The 22651-nt window shown below is 46.8% G+C and overlaps 1 protein-coding gene across 1 annotated transcript; it reads right to left on the bottom strand.

Moving 5' to 3' along the window:
• Nucleotides 1-12785: 12785 nt before the first annotated feature.
• On the bottom strand, nucleotides 12786-21031 carry LOC103785488 (uncharacterized). Its single transcript, XM_057300165.2, has 2 exons — nucleotides 14700-21031; nucleotides 12786-13316 (listed from the first exon to the last, which is right to left on the bottom strand). The coding sequence occupies exon 1, from the start codon at nucleotides 16644-16646 to the stop codon at nucleotides 15591-15593; it is 1056 nt and encodes a 351-aa protein (XP_057156148.2). The 5' UTR covers nucleotides 16647-21031; the 3' UTR covers nucleotides 12786-13316; nucleotides 14700-15590.
• Between the last annotated feature and the right edge of the window lie 1620 nt (nucleotides 21032-22651).

The raw sequence follows: 22651 nt of genomic DNA, 5'->3' as shown, positions 1-22651 counted from the left end.
AGCTGCCTCCATGTCTGGAGCAGTGCTATCCAATAGAACTTTCTGTGATGGTAGCCAATGAGCACTTAAAATGGAGTTAGTCTTGCCAAGTATTACCATACTGGCCAATGCAGTTCCAGAGGATCCATGGATGGGTTTGGAGATATTTGTAAACCTTTTGATACTGTATGCAAAATTGGATGTGTGTGTGTGTGTGTGTGTGTGTTTGTATCTGTATGTTCTAGTAAGTGGGTTCATAGCTTTCATCAAGTTCTAAAAACCACCAAAAAAGACTAAGAACTGCTACTTTAGGGCTTTGGTGAAAAGTAAGTAGTGAAGAGAAGTAAGCGCCTTTGAAACCAGTACAGATTCTACTTTCTTAACACTGTAAGTCCTCAATGTCCTAGATAGGTTGGAAACTGTTATCTTAAGTGAAAGCACATTTTGTTATAAGGTTGATGACAAAAATAAATTAGTTTCATTATATGTCTTTTCCCTTTAAGTCCCAGTTTCCAAGACCCTATCAATGACGTTAAGTGAGGACTTACCGTATTAGTGATGTTAAGTGAGGACTTACTGTGTTTTCTCATCCTCAGCTGCAGGTAACTTCGTGACTGTTGCAGAGAAAAATAAATTTGAATTTCGACAAAGAACCCTTACCACTCCTGGTTTTAGGTCTCATGGGTACTAGACTCTGTCTCTGGGACTTCTTTCATTCCCTAACTAGCTCTTACAGATTCCTTTGTACTCAAGGGGCCAGTTATCTGTGCCTGGTTTTCAAAGTGACATTTGGTGAAATCTACAGTGTTAAGACTTTCAAGTCTAGGCCAGGCACTGTGGCTCACGCCTGTAATCCCAGCACTTTGGGAGGCTGAGGTGGAAGAATCACTTGAGGCCAGGATTTTGAGACCAGCCTGGGCAACATGGCAAGACCTCGTCTCTACAGAAAAATTTTTTTAAAAATTAACTGGTTGTGGTGACATGCAACTGTAGCCCCACCTATTAGGGATGCTGAGGCAGGAGGATTGCTTCAGCCCAGGAGTTTTGAGACCAGCCTGGGCAACATAGCCGTCATTTTAAATCGATGCTTTTCCTGTCTTTCATCTTAGGGTACATTCAGCCTCCGGGAGCTTCTGCCACTCTAAGCCTTTGCTACTTGCCACTCCCCCCAGCTTTGGTCTCTCCCCTCTTTTACTTGACTACAGCATTCCTTTGATCTATGACTTGGGGTTTTCTTTTTTTCTGAGACGGAGCCTTGCTCTGTCGCCCAGGCTGGAGTACAGTGGCGCAATCAAGGCTCACTGCAGCCTCTGCCCAAGTTCCAGCGATTCTCCTGCCTCAGCCTCCCGGGTAGCTGGGATTACAGGCACACGCCACCATGCCTGGCTAATTTTTGTATTTTTAGTAGACATGGAGTTTTGCCATGTCGGCCAGGCTGGTCTTGAACTCCTGACCTCAGGTGATCCACCCGCCTCGGCCTCCCAAAGCGCTGGACTTAGGGTTTTCTTTTACCTGAACCACATGCTCTTTGATCCTACTCCTAGCTTTGAAATCCAATCATAAACAAAACAGCAAATTTAAATGGCATTTCATTTGAAATGCATTTTATTTTTATTAATATGGAATATATTACCTTTCCTCATGAAAATATAAAATGAGACATTTTACTCCACTTATATTTTGATTAAATGTTCTGGAGTTTAAATTTTCCTTTGGATTAACATTAACCAAACTGTCTTACTAATATTGTTTGATAATGTTAATATTTAGACATATTCCTCTATTTGCATATTAGATCACTATTTACCAACCTATTTTTTTTTTCAGACCAATAAACTGTCAAGATGAGGAGGGAGAGGAAAGAACTTGGAAAGAGGGTGCAACCCAAACTTTTGTCAGTGAGGGGAGGCATGGCAGGACACAGGGGAGACCACACTGGAGAACATTTTACTAATTGTCTGGATTGATGGAAACACTCTTAGATATTTGTTTTGGTTAATATCAAGACAATCTACTTCTAGGCTTCAGCTAAAACAAACATGTAAAGATTGTTTTTGCTGGTTGCCAACCAAACCAGTTCAGATACTAATTCTTATTTGAAAGTCTCTTAACTGAAATTAATCCAGGACATAGTTTAACTACCACATTTACCTCTCTCTTCTCTTGGATTCAATAAGAGAATAGTTCTCAGTTTTAATATAGTCAGAATTTTAGGAAGATTAACTTGATATTTTGGTTCTTAGATAATTTTATTATCAAAATATTCAAAAAATGAGGTAAAACTAAATCAGTGCATTGACTTTAGCAGAATTAATTCACTCCTCTTCCCAGAGACTGGAGGAGAATAGCTTTGAATTGAGCACAAAAGGATCTTCCCCCTATTTTGTTTTTGTTCTAATGTTTGTTTATTATTTTTCCAGTACGCCTTTCGTACTCCTAGATTTTGTTCTAATGTTGAAAAACTGCCTGTTATGCTGGGCACAGTGGCTCACACCTGTAATCCTAGCACTTTGGGAGGCCGAGGCAAGAGGACTGCTTGAGCCAGGAGTTCAAGACCAGCCTGGGCAACAGAGAGAGCCCTTCTCTCTACAGAATTTTTTTTTTTAATTATCAGGGCATGGTAGCACATGCCTGTGGTCCCAGCTACTCCAGAGGCTAAGGTGGGAGGATCCCTTGAGCCTGGGAGGTCAAGACTGCAGTGAGTTGAGATTGTGCCACTGCAGTCCAGCCTGGGAGACACTGCAAGACCCTGTCTCAAAAAAAAGCCAACTGCCTGTTAGAGGCTCCAGGTGAAATAATCCTAATTGAGAAGGAAATAAATATGGAGAGGCCATCTGTCCTGGAAATCAGCCTCAACTCAGGAAAAATCAGTGTGACCCAGACTATCATGTTTCCTGTATTTCTTATGACCAGTATATCTAGTCCCAAACCCTGACCTGTACTTCCCATTGGAGCCTAGAGAAGAGCCATGGGTGCAGGAATAGCAGGATTCCAAAGGAAAGAAACAATGACTTGACTCCAGGAGAGGTGAGTGTTCACTGGAAAGAAACAGGGGAAGAAAGAAAAGAAAAATTCAGCCTTACTTGGAATAAAAGGCTTTGGGATTCTATTTAGCAGTTTCTGTTTTCTCTCTACTACTTTAATACAACTCTTTTTTTCCCCCTCTGTCTTTCTCCTTGGACAGGGTGATATCTGCAATTTCTTTTTCTTACAGGTTTTGAGATCAGGAGAGAAAATGCAGATTCTTCAAAGCTGAAGAAATGTCAGACTCTGCATCTATTGTTACTTCAGAGGAGAATAAAATTGAATCATCAATTTTACAAAAAAGACTACAAACATTTAGGAAATCAGTAGAGAAACACCCCAGATTTAGCAAAGCTTGTAGATGATCAGAACCTCTCTATAAGGAGAGAAACCTGAGAACAGAATGGGAAGGTGAACTCAGCTCTTAGCTTTTTCTTAGTGTTTATAAGCAATCAGCTCCCAAATCAGGGTGTTTTAATAACTGGGAAGCCATCCCATATTTTCCAGTTTGGGAGGCTTTTCCTAGCACTTCGGGAGGCATAGGCAGAAGGATCACTTGAGCCCAAGAGCACGGGACCAGCCTGGACAACATAGTGAGATCCCATTTCTACAAAAAAAACAAAAATTAGCCAGGCGTGGTGGCAAGTGCCTGTGGTCCTAGCTGCTTGGGAGGCTGAGGTGGGAGGACTGCATGAGTCCAGGAGATTGAGGCTACAGTGAGCCATAATTGCACCAGTGCATTCCAGCCTGATACCCTAGAAGCTAATACTATGACACTGTGGTTCTGAAAAAAGAAAAGCTTTGTATTGCAAGTCGACTCACAAGGAGACAGGAATATCAAGCTCAAGGCTGTCTCCCCGTGTTGGCTTTAAGGCAGTTATTTTTATTAGAAAAGGTTCAGGCGGTGGATTCTGAGATTAGTAGGTGATTAGTGGAAGGAAAGGGGAGATGTGGAAAGTCCTTAGGCTTTCGCAGTTACCTCTTCAGGCTACTTAATGGGTCTCATACAAATTCAGGGACAGCATGAAACCTGTGTTGAAAATTCAGGCTGTGATGTCAGCAAGCTCATTCTGTGCAGACTCCAGTCAGCGTTATTGGTTCCAACAGATTTCTGCTTGTTCTTCTTTTATCTTATAGGGAGGGAGTTTCAGCATTTCTTCAGCATTTCAGCAAGTTGTTTTTTTTTTTTTTTTTTTTTTTTGAGTAGGAGTTTCGCTGCAACGCCCAGACTGGAGTGCAATAGCCTGATCTCGGCTCACTGCAACTTCCGATTCCCGGGTTCAAGTGATTTTCCTGCCTCAGCCTCCCAAGCAGCTGGGACTACAGGTGCCCACCAACCTGCCAGGCCTCGAACTCCTGACCTCATGTAATCCACCCACTTCAGTGGGTCAATCCCTCAAAGTGCTGGGATTACAGGTGTGAGCCACTGCACCTGGCCAGCGAGTTGTTTCTTATCTGCCATCCTGCAGACTCAAGAATTTCTGTTAGTTACTGATTTCTTTAACTCTTTGGGGCACAGTTTCAGTAGCCACACATTTTTTAAGGCTCCTAGAAAATTAAAATAGCACAAAAATTGTAGTATATTTTAAATATCTGCATTTAAATAACATTTTCACTCAACACAAGACCACAACTGGATATTTTATTGGTGATAACTTCAAAAATCTAAAACTTAAGACTTTTAATAAAGATGAAACCATACTAAATGGCCCTACTTTGTACTCTTTTCCTTTTTTGTAGAGACAGAGCCTTGCTATGTTGCCCAGGTTTGTCTTGAACTCCTGGGCTCATGCGATCCTCCCACCTTGTCCTCCCAAACTGCTGGGATTAAAGACGTGAGCCACCGCACCTCGCTCCTACTTGGTATTTTATGGTAACTCTTCAGCCATCTCTCCCCAACTAGGACCTCTTTTTAAGAGGAAGGGAGGCTGAAGGTCAGCAGCAAAGGACTAGAGTCCCCTCACCTTGGTCAGTGAATGGGAGGGACACACTTCCACTACCTTGTCTCCTGGGTTTTATTTTTGTTTTAATAATTCTTAACTTTTAAAAACTTCACAGATCTCTAACAGCCAAATCTTCTGGGTTTTAAACATGGTCACAGATTTTTTTTTGCCACTCATCCCATCAAGAAGTGGGGCATCTGTCCCTCTGCCTTGTATCTGGGCAGCTTGTGACTGCTACCAATGAAATACAATGAAATACAGATGTGGTGTGACCTCCAGGGTGAGGTCATAAAAGGCCTTGCAACCTCTATCTTGTTTGCTAGGAGAACTTGCACTTGGAGCTAGCATAAGAAGTCTGGTTACCCTGAGAGCACCATGCTGGAGTGGCTGCACATACCTCTCTAGTGGAGAGTCCAAAGGTGCTTTTGCTTCTTGTGAAATAGAAACAAAGTCAAACTAATAGACACTGCCATTGATTAGTTGTGGAAGGTGGTCATATAGGTATTTGTTAGGTTTTGTGTATTTGAACTGAGGCAGAATAGGGTCTGGAGGCAAGGAACTGAAGGCCAATTCACCTTGACTTCCTAGAACTAAATCGAAAGAAAAACCCCAACTTTCCACGCATAAGTAACAAAAGGACCAGAGGCTACTCCCTTTGCCAATGCCCACCTTTTCTGAGGGGCAGATGGGAAATTGAAGGTACCTCTGACTGGCTGCTTTTTGCAATCAGACGTTTGTACAGGAGTGTAACTTTGTAACTTCACTTCAGCCTCTGATTGGTTGCAACCAATCAGACTGACAGGTTGGTTCATTTACATGGGGTGAACACCAAGTGGCCAGTGGGAAACCTCTAGGGGGTGTTTAAGCTGCTGCTTGGCCGGCTCCCACACTGTGGCATGTATTTTCAATAAATCTCTGCTTTTGCTGCTTCATTCTTACCTTGCTTTGCTGTGAGTTTTGTCCAGTTCTTTGTTCAAAATGCCAAGAACCTGGACAATTTGCATCAAGACCCTCTACCGGTAACAGAACCGTTTCATTTCAAATAAAGACCAAGGAAAGGGGCATAATTAGCAATGTTATCTCTGGCTGTTGGTTTGAAGACTCTGACTCCAGCCTCAGAAACAAATCTTTTCCAGAAAGGGGAGGAAGAAGGTTGTAGGTTCTGCTGCAGGGAAGTGTTCTCCAGCCATTTGAGCCACCTCAGCTGAAGCTCCAGCCACTGTGGAACGAGACGAGTTGTGCCTCTGGGTCTTGCTTGAAATCTGACCACCAAGTTGTGAGCATAATAAAAGGGCTGCTGATTTACACTATTAAGTTTTGGGGTGTTTTTCATGCAACAATAGATAACCGGAACAATAGGCATACATGAATAAATAAACCTTGTAGAAGATTCAATGAATACAGATGTATACAAACAAAATGAAGGTCTGGGCACAGTGGTTCACACCTGTAATCCCAGCACTTCGGGAGGCCAAGGCGGGGAGGATCACTTGAGGTCAGGAGTTCGAGACCAGCCTGGCCAACATGGTGAAACCCCATCTCTACTAAAACTACCAAAATTAGCTGAGCGTGGTGGCGGGCGCCTGTAATCCCAGCTACTTGGGAGGTTGAGGTAGGAGAATCGCTTGAACCTAGGAAGTGAAGGTTGCAGTGAGCTGAGATCATGCCACTGCACTCCAGCCTGGGCAACAGAGCAAGACTGTCTCAAAAAAAAAAAAAAAAAAAACTGAGGGACTTTTCCATCACCTCCCACTTAATGTCTCCATGCTCTACAGGTTTACCTGGCTGTGCATCCTCCCAGTCTCCTGAGGAACTTCATGTACCTATATGGGCTAATTATATGTATACATCATGCTATACATATTTTCCAGATCTTCTTTTTAAATATTAGCAGTGTGCCTTTGACGTCTATCTAGGTCCAGATGAATAGGCCATTGCCACTCTTAACAACTGTAGAGCATGCATACTATGGATATACCACAGCTGTATTGACTGTCTCCCCATTTAGATTGTCTCCAGCTGTTTCCTTTAACAACCAATACTCCAATGAACATCTCAGACGTGCATATTTTGGTACATTGGATATAGTCTTAGAAATGGAATCACTGAAGCAAAAGCCTTGTGCATTTTTTTTTTTTTGAGATATGTTCTCCCTGTGTCACCCAGGCTGGAGTGCAGTGGCATAATCTTGGCTTACTGCATCCTTGACCTCCTGGGCTCAAGCAGTCCCCCCACCTCACCCTTCAGAGTAGCTGGGACCACAGGCATGTGCCACCCAGCTAATTTTTTATTTCTTGTAGCAACGAGGTCTCACTTTGTTGGTCAGGCTGGTCTGAAACTCCTGGGCTGAAGTGATCTGCTCACTTCGGCCTCCCAAAGTACTGTGATTACAGGCATGAGCCACCGTGCCTGGCCTAGGCTTGTGCATTTTTAAATTTGAAAACTTGCACCAAATCACCTTCCAAAACAGCTTCACAGGCCAGGAGCAGTGGCTGACACCTGTAATCCTAGCAATTTGGGAGGCCGAGGCGGGCGGATCACCTAAAGTCAGGGGTTTGACACCAGCCTGGCCAACGCGGTGAAACCCCATCTCTACTAAAAATACAAAAATTAGCCGGGCATGGTGGCGGGTGCCTGTAATCCCAGCTACTCAGGAGGCTGACGTGGGAGAATCGCTTGAACCTCAGAGGTGGAGGTTGCAGGGAGCCGAGATTGCATCACTGCATTCCAGCCTGGGTGAAAGAGTGAGACTCCATCACAAAAAAAAAAAAAAAAAAAAAGCTTCACAAATTTAACTCCTAACCTGAGGTGTGAAAGTGCTTCTATGTCTGCATGCTCATTAAAGTTGGCTGTGGCAAGCGTATTAATTTGTGATAATATAGTGGGTGAAAAATTATGTCCCCTCAGCCGGGTGTGGTGGCTTAGGGCCTGTAATCCCAGCACTTTAGGAAGGCCAAGGCAGGTGGACTGCTTGAGCCCAGGAGTTCTAAACCAGCCTGGGTAACATAACAAGACTCTGCCGCTATTTTAAAAAAAATAATATCCCCTTGTTGCCTGTCATGTTTCTGATTACTTGGAGATTGGGCATCTTTTCACGTGGTACTTTGTATTTCTTCTCTGAGTTGCCTTTTTTTTTTTTTTTTTTTTTGAGATGGAGTCTCAGTCTATTGCCCAGGCTGTAGTGCGTGTCAGGATCTCAGCTCACTGCAATCTCCGCCTCCTGGGTTCAAGCAATTCTTCTGCCTCAGCCTCGCGAGTAGCTGGGACTACAGGCATGTGCCACCATGCCTGGCTAATTTTTTGTATTTTTAGTAGAGACAGGGTTTCACTGTGTTAGCCAGGATAGTCTCGATCTCCTGACCTCGTGATCCACCCGCCTCAGCCTCCCAAAGTGCTGGGATTACAGGTGTGAGCCACCACGCCCGGCCGTGAGTTGCCTATTTAAGCCTTTGAGCATTAAAAAAATTGTAGTGCTTTAACATTCCAGGTATTATCGTATGTACAAATATTTTCTCTGTCACCTTTTTTATTTTTATTTTTTAAGACAGGGTTTTGCTCCATCACCCAGACTGGAGTGCAGTGTTGCAATCACAGCTCACTGCAGCCTTGACCTCCCAGGCTCAAGCGATCTTTCCAACTTAGCCTCTTGAGTAGCTGGGACCACAGGCGCACACCACCATGGCCAGTTAATTTTGTGAGGGAGGGTAGAGATGGGGTCTGCCTACATTGTGGAGACTCAAACCCCTAGGCTCAAGCAATCCTCCCACCTTGGCCTCCCAAAGTGCAGGGATTACAGGCATGAGCCACTGCATCCAGCCTTTTAACTATATTCATGGCTGTTTTTGTCATACTGAAGTTTTCTAATTTTTCTATTTACCTGAATTTTTTAACTTTTTCAGTTTTTTTGTCTTGGTTAGAAAGATCTGTCAGCCCCCGCCCGGCCAGCCGCCCCGTCTGGGAGAGAGGTGGGGGATCAGCCCCTGCCCGGCCAGCCGCCCCGTCCGGGAGAGAGGTGGGGGGTCAGCCCCTGCCCGGCCAGCCGCCCCGTCTGGGAGGGAGTTGGGGGGCGCCTCCGCCCGCCCAACCGCCCCGTCCGGGAGGTGGGGGGCCGCCTCTGCCCGGCCGCCCCTTCTGGGAAGTGAGGAGCCCCTCTGCCCAACCACCACCCCGTCTGGGAGGTGTACCCAACAGCTCATTGAGAACGGGCCATGATGACAATGGCGGTTTTGTGGAATAGAAAAGGGGGAAAGGTGGGGAAAAGATTGAGAAATCAGATGGTTGCTGTGTCTGTGTAGAAAAAAGTAGACATGGGAGACTTTTCATTTTGTTCTGTACTAAGAAAAATTGTTCTGCCTTGGGATCCTGTTGATCTGTGACCTTACCCCCAACCCTGTGCTCTCTGAAACATGTGCTGTGTCCACTCAGGGTTAAATGGATTAAGGGCGGTGCAAGATGTGCTTTGTTGGACAGATGCTTGAGGGCAGCATGCTCGTTGGGAGTCATCACCACTCCCTAATCTCAAGTACCCAAGGACACAAACACTGCAGAAGGCTGCAGGGTCCTCTGCCTAGGAAAACCAGAGACCTTTGTTCACTTGTTTGTCTGCTGACCTTCCCTCCACTGTTGTCCTATGGCCCTGCCAAGTCCCCCTCTGCGAGAAACACCCAAGAATGATCAATAAAAAAATAAAAAATAAAAAAAAAGAAAGATCTTCCTCACTGCGAAATTTAAACAAATTTACAGATATTACACTTAGTGTTTCTTTAAATCATCTGGGCCAGGTGCGGTGGCTCACGGTTGTAATCCCAGCATTTTGGGAGGCCGAGGCGGGTGGATCACTTGAGGTCAGGAGCTCGAGACCAGTCTGGGCAACATGGTGAAAACCCATCTCCACTAAAAATACAAAAAATTAGCCGGGTGTGGTGGCACATGCCTGTAATCCCAGCTACTTGGGAGGCTGAGGCAGGAGAATCACTTGAACCTGGGAGGCAGAGGTTGCAATGAGCCCAGATCACACCATTGCACTCCAGCCTGGGAAACAAGAGCGAAATTCCGTCTCAAAAAAAAAAAAAAATATATATATATATATATATATATATATGGAGTTTATTTTTTATATATGTCAGGCAGAAGTCTATGTTTTCCAGCTCAACTGTCAACAGTCCCAAAACTATTTAAAAGTTGGGCCACCTTTTCCCCTTGGGTTTTAAATACCATCTTTTGCATATACACACGTCTTACGGAATCTTGTTTCCATTTACCTTATATCCATTCTTGTAAAAACATATTACTGTTCTAATTTACTGTATTTTCACAGCTTGTTGTTATATCTGTTACATCTCACACCACTGTATTTTTTTCACAATTTTTTTGGCTATGAATTTTAAAAATCAACTTGTCAAAGCCCATTCTTAAACATCTTGCAGCCTGGTGCGGTGGCTGATGCCTGTAATCCCAGCACTTTGGGAGGCTGAGGTGGGCAGAACAGCCTGGCCAACATGGCGAAACCTCATCTCTACTAAAAATACAAAAATTAGCTGGGCATGGTGGGGCGCACCTGTAATCCCAGCTACTCGGGAGGCTGAGGCAGGAGAATCACTTGAACCTGGGAGGCAGAGGTTGCAGTGACCTGAGATCGCACCACTGCACTCCAGCCTGGGCAACAGTGAGACCCAGTCTGAAAAAAAAAAGAAAAAAAAGCCTTGTTATGGCTGGGCATGGTGGCTCACACTTGTAATGCCAGCATTTTGAGAGGCCAAGGCAGGAAGATCGCGTGAGCTTAGAAGGTTGAGACCAGCTCAGGCAACATAGCAAGATCTCATCTCATTTTTTTAAAAATGTAAAAAAAAAATCTTGTTACAATTTCAATTGGGCTTGCTTATAATTTGTTGATTAATTTAGGAATGCATGATATATTTGTAATATTAACTCTTCCATCCACGACTGTGGTGTATTTCTTCAATGATCTGGGACTTTTAAAATTCTGTAATCCTATATACTTTTCTTCTTATAGGTCTTGCAAATTTCTTATCATGTCTGGTTATGGGTTTTGCTACTACTGTGCATGGGATTCTTTGTTTCAAATTTTGTTTCCTAATTACTCAGATTAATTTTCCAACACCTACCACCAACTCTTTCAAGGCAGCATGTAGGGGTTAGTGGTAGCAACTCTTCTCTTGGAGCCAGTCTTACTTGTCTGTATAAAGAAACCATTCCATGTTCCAGGACAGACTTTGCTGCCCTTGGGATGAATGGAGAGCAACATCCCGGTTGTCTGTCATGGGTGACAGCCTTCCTTCAGATGACTTTGGCCTGTGATTTTCCGTCCTGTTTGGGCTTCAAGTTATCCGAAAGGAATCATATTGAAATGGGTGTTTCTGAATTTCCGTGTCCTCATGTTTTTAGTTCTTCACAGCCTGCTTTAAAAATTATTCATTCATTTTTTTTTTTTTTTGACAGAGTCTCGCTCTGTTGCCCAGGCTGGAGTGCAATGGTGCGATCTCGGCTCACTGCAACCTCCACCTCCCGGGTTCAATCGATCCTCCCGCCTCAGCCTACTTAGTAGCTGGGGTTACAGGCGCACGCTACCATGCCCGGCTAATTTTTGTATTTTTAGTAGAAATGGGGTTTCACCATGTTGGTCAGGCTGGTCTTGAACTCCTGACCTCGTGATCCACCTGCCTCGGCCTCTCAAAGTGCTGGGATTAAAGGCGTGAGCCACCGCGCCCAGCCACATTATTCATTCTTGCTTCTGCCTCTCCCTTTATCTTTCGGATATTAGATGTAGTCAATAGCACTTAACTTTCTTCCAAATACAGTTAGGTGGACTGAATTCTAGTCCCAGCTCTGCACTGATGTGTAGAACTCAAGTCAGTCAGTTCCCCTGGAAGCCTGTGTCCTCCTCTGCAACATGACGGGGTTGGCTTGATGACTGCTAGGCTACCAGATGCCAAGAGACAGCAAAGCCAAAGGGAAAGGGCTTGAGCTCTGCAGACACAGACCTTGAGACTGAATGTTGGCTACCTGACTCTTTGTAGTTGTGTAGCCTTGGGCAAGTCGGTGTGTACAAACTTCCTGTTTTCTGTGTTAAATTGAATATATCAACACCCACTTTGGACAGGCACAGTGGCTCCTGCCTATAATCCCAACACTTTGGGAGGCCAAGGAGGGAGGATGGCTTGAACCCAAGTTTGAGATCAGCCTGGGAAACATAGTGAGACCCCGTCTCTACCAAAAATAACTTTTTTTGAATTAGGCGTTTTGTTTCAAAAATTTCAGAGAAAGGGACCTGTATCTAGAGTCTTATTTCAGGGGCAATCTTCCCACCTCAGCTTCCCAAGTAGCTAGGACCACAGGTATACATGGTGGTGCATTCCTGTAGTGTCAGCTACTCGGGAGGCTGAAGTGGGACATTACTTGAGCTGGGGAGGTCAAAGCTGTAGGGAGCTGAGGCCAGGCACGGTGGCTCACGCCTGTAATCCCATCACTTTGGGAGGCCGAGGTGGGCAGATCACGAGGTCAGGAGATCGAGACCATCCTGACTAACACGGTGAAACCCCGCCTCTACTAAAAATACAAAAATATGCTGGGCGTGGTGGCAGGCGCCTGTAGTCCCAGCTACTCAGGAGGCTGAGGCAGGAGAATGGTGTGAATCCGGGAGGCCCAGCTTGCAGTAAGCAGAGATCGTGCCACTGCACTCCAGCCTGGGCGACAGAGTGAGACTCCATCTCAAAAAAATAATAATAATAAATAATTAAATTTAAAAAGCTGTAGGGAGCTAAGCCATGATTGCAACACTGCACTCCAGTCTGGGTGATAGAGCGAGACCCTGTCCCCAAATAAATAAATAAACATACCCACCTCACATGAGGATAGTGAAGTCTAGGAAGAAACACCTATTACCTTGTATCCAGCATTGTTCTTGGTGCTTTATGTGTATTAGCTCATTTAATCTTCACAACAACTCTAGAACCCCCATTTAACAGTTGATAGAAACAGGGACAAAGAGGGTAGGTATATCACTTGGCCAGCGTCACACCCTGCTATCAAGCACTCACATGAGGCAACGTAAAGCACACACAATACTTAGCACCTATAAACTGCATCAATTAAAGGTCATCCACTGCAGTTCCAAAGCTGTAATTTTTGGTATTTTGACATCCCCACTTCACAGACAGCCTTGGAAATATTTTCTGTGGTTTTTGAACTCCAGTTTTAGCTCTGACTTACACAGTCGTTTTCTCCTAACTACTTCCTGCAGCATTAAGAATTATTTCCAGCTGCTGGTTTCTGCAGAGGATTGTCCTTGGAGCGTGGGGTGTCCACTGTGGTTCCAGCCGCAGCCCTGGTGCCCATACATGAAGATGCCCTCTACAGGACAGAAAGAGAAATACCACCTGATGTTGGCTGGGATATGGGCACTGTCTTTGTTCCAAAGAACCAAAGCTTTTCTTGGCAAATGGCCTGTCAGTCATTTCAGTTTCTCTCAACTGCATTTTTAAAATTTCAGTTTCTGCTCTGGAGCTTCAGAGGAATTGAGACATAAGACAATTATGCCCTAAAGAACAGTCTGTCTGCATAAATGTTATGCCTGCAGTGTGTGTGTGTGTGTGTGTGTGTGTGTGTGTGTGTGTGTGTGTGTGTGCGCGCGCGCGCGCGTTTGGAGATAGGTCTGGGACGTGTTTCCTTCGGTACTGGCTCAAGGTTCCTTATTTGACTTGCTAATTTAAACTTATTCTACTTTGGAAACCTCAAATATTTTTTCTCTATGGGCAGAGTCTGCTTTTAAAAATCATTTGTCTAATCTTCTGCACCCCAGTGAAACAAAGTCTCAGCTAATAAATTTTTTAATTTTTCTGCTGTAAAAATAATGGAGCAAAATAGGAAATTTCTCCTCTAACATTTAGCTTGCCATATTTTATTTTCCCTTACTATTTCACAATAAGCATATATTTGTGGACTATGTTTCATGAGTCATAAAACTTTAAAAATGCTCATTGAATGCCGGGCGTAGTGGTTCACGCCTGTAATCTGAGCACTTTGGGAGGCTGAGGCGGGCAGAACACAAGGTCAGAAGTTCGAGACCAGCCTGACCAACATGGTGAAACCCCGTCTCTAACTAAAAATACAAAAATTAGCCGGGCGTGGTGGCGTGCGCTTGTAATCCCAGCTACTCAGGAGGCTGAGACAGAAAATTGCTTGAACCCGGGAGGCGGAGGTCGCAGTAAGCCCAGATCATGCCACTGCACTCCAGCCTGGGCAGCAGCGTGAGACTCCGTCTCAAAAAAAAAATAAAATAAAATAAAATAAAAAACGTATAGATGACATAGAGGGAAAAGGCCAACTTCTACCCCCAATTCTACTCTTGAAAGGTAGTCATATTTATTTCTTGCATTTCCCTCCAGATACTTAAACATTTTTTCTCTTATTTACAAACATGGGATCATGCTATCAGCACTGTAGTGCAAATGTGCTTTTTCCACTGAATAATACATAAACCATCTTTGCACATTAGCACACAGAAATTCACCGCACTGTTTTCAGTGGATGCAGTGTAGTCCAAGGAATGGATTCACCAAAACTTACTCAGCTATTCAGCCAGTGCCCTGGTGACAGACATTTAAGGGGTTTACAGTTTCTAACTAACTGGCAAGTGTGGCAGGCAGGGAATTGATCTAGGATGATTACCATCATTTGTGTAAGAAAGTGCCCCTGAGAACACCATGAAGGTGAATACAGCCTCGATATGCTTACCTGAAGACAGTAGTCTCGATGGGTAGGACTTAAATCCAATGTAGGAACTAGAAAAACAGACCATCTAGCTGGGTTTCCAAGCTTTTTTGTGGGCTGCAATACACTTGGATCAAAGGAAATCTTTCTTGAAGGTTAAATATGTAAAACAGTTAAAAAGTAGTGGCCGGTCTGGCATTAGTTGGGAGAGGGGGGAGGGGGTAGGAGGGAAGGAGGGAGGTCTATGCCTATGAAGCTCCCGAAATAAGAAACCTGGGCCGGGCGCGGTGGCTCACGCCTGTAATCCCAGCACTTTGGGAGGCCGAGGCGGGCGGATCACGAGGTCAGGAGAGCGAGACCATCCTGGCTAACATGGTGAAACCCCGTCTCTACTAAAAATACAAAAAATTAGCCGGGCGTGAAAATTAGCCGGGCGTGGTAGCGGGCGCCTGTAGTCCCAGCTACTCGGGAGGCTGAGGCAGGAGACTGGCGTGAACTCGCGAGGCGGAGCTTGCAGTGAGCGGAGATGGCGCCACTGCACTCCAGCCTGGACGACAGAGCGAGACTCCGTCTCAAAAAAAAAGAAAGAAACCAGATGCATGTGCCTTCTTTGAGCCAAACCATTACCTCTCTGGCTCACAGCATGTTACTAGATTTGTTCAAAAGGAAAAAACAGAAGTTTCAGCAACCGTACTCTAGGGTTCTGAGGGGGCAGAGTTTGAGAATCCTTGCTCTAGCCCGCCTCTGCTGATTATAAGGGAGAAAACGGCAGTGCTGCTGTTAGGCTGATGTATCTGTTCCTTTCACAGCTTTGGTCATAACTGGTAATTACCATTTACTTGTTCTCAGCCTCCTTGGAACAGCGATCTTGCCTGACACGTGCACCCTCGCACGTGGCACAGTAAGTGGGACACATTAGGCACTCGGAAAATATTTGCTGTAAACATGAAAGAAGGGCGACAGGCTAATAAAGGGTGGAAGGGTTTTGGGGTCAGCACAGCCCCGGGACGTCCCATCCCCGTGGGCCGCGGGCCGCCCGGAATACGACGACTCCACTTGCCGGCGCTGCTCCCGGGATACCAGCGACAACAGCGGCTCAGTCCCGGCAAACGGCGCGTGGCCCCTCCGGCGAAAAGCAGCTATAGGCTGTTGCGGCTGCCAATCAGACCAACAGAGCCGCGACTCGGAGACCTCTGGGAGACGTGGGCCCCCGCTAATCCGCCCTCCAATTGGCTCGCGTGCTCCCGGGGCGCTCTGGGAGATGTGTTTCTGGGAGTGTTCCGCGCATGTGCATGCGTGAGGGCAGGGCGTCGGGGTCGGGCTGGAGTGTCTGTCGCGCCTTATGTGGGCCCCTCGGCAGAAGACGCACTTTCGGCAGAAGACGCACTTTTGGCAGAAGCCCCCCTGGGTCCTTTCCCTCCCGCAGGCAGGCCGGGACCCCGGCGGGAACTGCGTGCAGGTCGGGTCTCGCTTGACCCCAGCGCCTCCCCGCGTCCGGGCACACTGCGGACAGTTTCTTTTATTCTCTACCGCTACTTCCTCTTTGTTCTCTGCCGCTCTTTCCACACGTCTCCTCTCCCAGGCCGCTTCCCTTTGGGGCGCCAGGCCAGGGAGGGGCTGCCGGTCCGGAGACCCCGGAGTGGCGCCGGCCTCCGCTCCGGCGTGGGGTCCGCGGGGCGTCGGCGGGAGGGGTCCTGTAGGAGACAGCTGTGCCGGGGCGGGACCCCCTGTCCTCTTAACAGACGCGCCCCTGACAGTCGTGCCAGTCGCCGCCCTGGGCTCTGGGGACGTCGGAGGACGCAGCTGGCGGTTCCTCCCGCGGTTCCCGGCACTGTTACTTCCCCGAATTCCCAGAACAACCCATTTGATAGGAAATGGAAACTGAGAAAAATCGAGTAGTTTATTCACGTCACACGGCCACCAGATATTTGAATCTCGTATTTCCCACCACTTCGTGGCTTCCAGGCTCATAAACAAGAAGTTGCAAAACAGGGTGAGGCGTGGGAATGACAGCAGCACGGGGCGGGGAGGGGAAGGGCGGAGCACCTTAGAGGGCAGGATTCAGCAAACGGAACCTCAAAGGAAACAGTGTCAGTGCTGCTGCTTAGTTGGTAAGAAAACAAAGGGCCGGGCGCGGTGGCTCACGCCTGTAATCCCACCACTTTGGGAGGCCGAGGCGGGCAGATCGCGAGGTCAGGAGTTCGAGACCAGCCTGACCAATATGGTGAAACCCTGTCTCTACTAAAAAATACAAAAATTGGTCGGGCGTGGTGGCGCGCGCCTGTAGTCCCAGCTACTCAGGAGGCTGAGGCAGGAGAATCGCCTGAACCCCGGAGGCACATGTAGTGAGCTAAGATCGCGCCACTGCACTCCAGCATGGGCGACAGAGTGAGACTGCGTCTCAAAAAACAAACAAACAAAAAAAGGGAGTAGCTGCCTTCCAGACACAGTTTTGTTATTTTTCTGCCCCTTTCACTAGCCTGTCAGCCCTTTGGTGGCCGGGGATCGCGTGTCCAAAGCCTGGCTGCTAGTCAGGTTCCTATAAATATTGGTAGGACAGAGCGTTTTAAAGTTTTTATTTTAAGATTTTTAAGCACAAGAAAGTTGAGAGAGTAACATGAATACCCACGTACTCTCCACCTAGATTTAATAATCAGAATAAATTATCTGTGTAGGCCTTCATTTTTTACAAACCCTCTTGTTTAACGTTACCGCCTTCCAAATGAAGCTCATTGGTGAGTGGTGTGGGGATCTATTCAGAGCCCCATGACTGCAGCCCTTCGGCAGGGTTAAGGCCACCTGCCACACCCCACTTTGAGAAGCTGGCTTCCTCTCCTCTCCCTCCGTTTCCAAGCTGCTCAGGAGGTGCCCTCAGAAAGATCAGTTACAAATATGGTTATCTGCGTAGGGGCCTGGGCAGCAGATCTCATTGATCTGGGCTGGGATAGGCAGGTGGGTTGGTCCAAGTTGAGAGGGAGATCCTGCAGAAGCTCTTAGCTGCTGCAGGATTCAACACTGACTCCTTAAGGTAGCAACAAGGGCCCTTTGTAAAATCTGGCCAGAAACAGGTATCTTAGATGCCTCTTCACACCCGCCAGTATCCAGTCTATCCTTATCATGTCAGCCCTGCTTTCAGAATCACCCAGAATCTGACCCTTCTGCCTCCACAGTGGTTCAGGGCCCTGCAGTCGCTTTCCTGCATTGTGACAATAGATTGCTTTCTCCTCTCTGTTTCCACCTTTCTCATCTCTTGTCTCTTATGGAAGCCAGAGTGTTCTCTTTTCTTTTCTTTCTTTTTTTGAAACAGTCTCGCTCTTTCACCCAGGCCAGAGTACAGTGGTGCGATCACAGGTCACTGCAACCTCTGCCTCCCAGGTTCAGGTGATTCACCTCAGCCTCCAGAGTAGCTGGGACTACGCGCACATCACCACCACACTCAGCAAATTTTTGTATTTTCAGTAGAGACGGGCTTTCACCATGTTGGCCAGGCTGATCTCGAACTTCTGACCTCAGGTGATCCACCTGCCTTGGCTTCCCAAAGTGCTGGATTATATGTGTGAGCCACCGTGCCCGGCCCAGAGTGTTTCTTTTAAAGCGTAACTCCAATCATGTCACTGCTCTGCTCAAACTTTCCAGTGCCCCCTCATCTCAGAGTAAGCGCCAAGTCCTTGCTGTGTCCTGGGAGCCCTCCTACTTGATAGGGGACTCCAGCTCCCTCTCTAACCCCTCCATCCACTCCTCCTCCCTGCCTCTGCTCCAGCCACCGCTCTTCCTCAAACACTAAGCACAAAGTTACCCCTTTTGCACTCTGTAAATAGGCAAAGACTGCTCATCCTCAAAATGAATACCTGGCTTACTCCTCTTCCTTTGGGTCTCTGTTCAAGCACAAAAGCCTTCTTCAAGTGCCCTATTAAAATATGAAACCAGGGGGCACGGTGGCTCATGCCTGTAATCACAGCACTTTGGGAGGCCAAGGCGGTTGGATCACTTGAGGTCAGTTGTTTGAGACCGGCCTGGCCAACATGGTGAAACCCCGTCTTTACTAAAAATACAAAAATTAGCCTGGCATGGTGGTGTGAGCCTGTAATCCCAACTACTTGGGAGGCTGAGGCAGGAGAATTGCTTGAACCCGGGAGGCAGAGGTTGCAGTGAGCCAAGATAGCACCACTGCACTCCAGCCTGGGTGACAGAGTGAGACTCTGTCTCAAAATAAATAAATAAAAATAAAAAAATATGAAACCAATCCCCTGCACTCACTAACCCTATTATTCTGCTGTTTTTTCCCCCAACTTATCACTCCCTGATACATTGTGTATTTGTTTGTTTATATCAATTCACACTTTCCTATAAGAATGTGGGCTCTTGGCTGGGCGCAGTGGTTCATGCCTGTAATCCCAGCACTTTGGGAGGCCGAGGTGGGCAGATCACAAGGTCAGGAGATCGAGACCATCCTGGCTAACACAGTGAAACTCCGTCTCTACTAAAAATACAAAAATTAGCCGGGCGTGGTGGCAGGTGCCTGTAGTTCCAGCTACTCGGGAGGCTGAGGCAGGAGGATGGCGTGAACCCGGGAGGTGGAGCTTGCAGTGAGCTGAGATAGCACCACTGCACTCCAGCCTGGGCAATACAGCTAGACTCCGTCCAAAAAAAAAAAAAAATGCGGGCTCTTCTGAGCCAGGCGCAGCGGCTCACGCCTGTAATCCCAGCACTTTGGGAGGCCGAGGTGGGTAGATCACTTGAGGCCGGGAGTTCAAGACCAGCCTGGCCAACATGGTGAAACCCCGTCTCTACTAAAAATACAAAAATTAGCCAGGCGTGGTTGTCGGTGCCTATAATCCCAACTACTTGGGACGCTGAGGCAGGAGGATCGCTCAAACACTGGAGGCAGAGGTTGCAGTGGCGAGATTGCGCCACTGCCCTCCAGCCTGGGTGACTGAGTGAAATTCCATCTCGAAAAAAAAAAAAGAATGTGGCCTCTTCTGAAGGGCATTTATATCAGAAAAAAAAGAATGTGAGCACTGCAAGAAGTTTTTTTCTGTTCAGTTCTGTATCAGTAGTACCTAGAATAGCATCTGGCATACAGCAGGTGCTCCATGAGTAAATGAATGGCCCTGTGGTGCCTCTTCCTAGCTAGACATGTGTTCAGTATGTCAATTAACCCATCTAAACAGGGTGGGCAATTGTCCCAATTTCCCAGGACTGTGGTCGTTCCCAGAACTAGGCTTTCAGTGCTAAGACTGGGCAAATTGGGTTTTGCTCCTAGACAAAATGTGTTGGTCACCCTACCTGTAAGCCTACATTTCATCATCTATGAAAAAATAGTTGGCTGGTCACGGTGGCGCACGCCTGTAATCCCAGAACTTTGGGAGGCTGAGGCGGGCGAATCACAAGGTCAGGAGTTCAAGACCAGCCTGGCCAACATGGTGAAACCCCGTCTCTACTAAAAATACAAAAAATTAGCTGGGTGTAATGGCGGGCACCTGTAATGCCAGTTACTCGGGAGGCAGAGGCAGGAGAATCGCTTGAACCCGGGAGGCGGAGGTTGCAGTGGGCCATGATCTTGCCACTGCACTCCAGCCCAGGTGATAAGAGTGAGACTCTGTCTCAAAATAAATCAAGTAAATAAATAAGTAAATACTATATACCTCCTTTATCACGATGGTTTAGGGGCACGGGACTGATACTCCCTTAGAAGTTAAGCTAATTCTGAAAGACTTTTTTTTTTTTAAATACAGAATCTTGCTCTGTTGCCCAACCTGGAGTGCAGTGATGCAATCTCGACTCACTGAAACCTCCACCTCCCAGGTTCAAGCAATTCTACCTCGGCCTCCGGAGTACCTGGGATTACAGGCGCGGGCCACCTCACCTGGCTAATTTTTGTATTTTCATTAGAGACGAGGTTTTGCCGTGTTGGCCAGGCTGGTCTCGAACTTCTGACCTCAAGGGATCCACCTGTCTCGGCCTCCCAAAGTGTTGAAATTACAGGCGTGAGCCACCACACCTGGTCTGAAAGACTTTTTAAAGCTATCTTTTTTGCTTATTACGAAAGTAATACAATCTTCATTTTTTTAAATCCCAAAATGTGCAGAAGTGAATGCCATAGAAAGTGAAACCCCTGGTGACCAGGAGTGGAGTGAAGGTTGTGGTGTCTGAGCCGCACATTTCCCAGGAGTAATAGCCGAGAGTAGACCCTTTGCAGCAGCTTTGTTGGGTTTAGATTTGCCATGTCACCCCAAATAAGGTCACACATCCAATGGCAGGGGCACACAAGACAGCCCATGACCATTCCACTTTGATTATTAAACACTTAAATGACGTTAGAAGGGCAATAATTCTATTTTCACTGTGAGAAATTACTGGAACCCCTCCAAACAAAAGCTTTGTGAGCCTGCCTTGCCCTAGAAAGTCCAAAGTGGCATCAAAACACTGCCTTCCGGAAGTCCTGCCTCAGAGCAGCCTCTGTTGCAAAACGTGTCACCGCAATTGCAAAATATCCTGCTTTAGACCAGAAAGTATCGTTCCCTGCCCAATTCTGTCATGGGGTTTTGGTCTCAGCTCCGAGGAGTTTTCTGACCAGACGAGATGGGATCACACAGCACCCACAGCATCACTGCACAGTCTCATCCTTTCTCCATCTGGTAGTGGGAGACTGCCTGGGAGGTGCTGGGTTGCCACCGTCCAGAGTCAGGGACGGGTGCTGGCCCCAGTGATACCCCATTCAACACCCTTCTTCTGGCCCAGCCTAAAAATTCCAAAAATCTGCTGTCTGCACCATCAATGTGCATTTCATCCACTTTTTTTTTTTTTTTTTTTTTTGAGACAGGGTGTCTTGCTGTGTCACCCAGGCTGGAGAGCAGTGGTGCAATCACAGCTCATTGCAGCCTGAACCTAGGCTCAAGCAATCTTCCCACCTCAGCCTCCTGAGTAGCAGCAGGGACCACCAGTGTGTGCCACCACACCCAACTAATATTTTTTCTATTTTTTGTAGAGGCAGGGTCTCCTTATGTTGCCCAGGCTAATCTCAAACTCTTGGGCTTAAGTAATCCTCCTGTCTCAGCCTCCCAAGGGCTGGGACTGCAGGTGTGAGCCACTACACCCAGCCCAATTCACCCTTTTTTTAGGGAAGATGTTGGGTTTGGGCTCAGAAAGATCTAGCGAACTGCATGTTTGTTGTCAGCTGTGAAAACAATGCAAAAACACCAAATACTCTGTGAAATAGGAAACAGGTGGACCAGCTGGGCAGTAAGTTAAATTCAACCAACCAGAACTCATCAAAGCCTTGAATCCCAGGCTGGGCACACACAGAGGAGCTCACATCCAGAGCTGGGCGTTCAGCTAGGCATCCTAATGTTGTGACTGACCTGTGGAAGTGACCCATCCTGGACCTCAGTGGTCAGCTGGAAACGTGACATCCATGGGTAGTCATTAATAGTAAAATCACAAATTATTGTCATGCAGGAGACGATGTTGTGAAGTGGTTTGACGTTTGGATCTTGGCTCTAGGCAAGTCACTAAGCTACAGATTCTTGGCTGCACAGGGGGATGATAAATGCAGCCCTGCAGGGTGCTGCAGAGATTCTAGGAGGAAGTGTTTATAAAGCTAGTGGTGGCTGGTGCAGAGGAAGTGCTGGTGAAGGGTAAATTGCATTATTAACAAAACTTCTGGCCGGGCACAGTGGCTCACACCTGTAATCCCAGCACTTTGGGAGGCCAAAGCGAGTGGATCGCTTGAGATCAGGAGTTCAAGACCAGCCTGCGCAACATAGTGAGACCCTGTCTCTATAAAAAATACAAAAATTGGCCAGATGTGGTGGAATGCACCTGTAGTCTCAGCTACTTGGGAGGCTGAGGTTGGAGGGCTGCTCAAGCCCAGGAGGCAGAAGTTGCAGTGAGCCAAGATCCCACTACTGCACTCCAGCCTGAGTGACTGAGCAAGACCCTATCTAAAAATAAAAAATAAAAAAATTAGGGTATGC

The sequence above is a fragment of the Pan paniscus genome, chromosome 18, assembly GCF_029289425.2.
Source record: "Pan paniscus chromosome 18, NHGRI_mPanPan1-v2.0_pri, whole genome shotgun sequence".
NCBI lineage: Eukaryota > Metazoa > Chordata > Mammalia > Primates > Hominidae > Pan > Pan paniscus.
The sequence above is the reverse complement of the archived record's forward strand: the minus strand, read 5'-3'. Positions and strand labels throughout refer to the sequence as shown.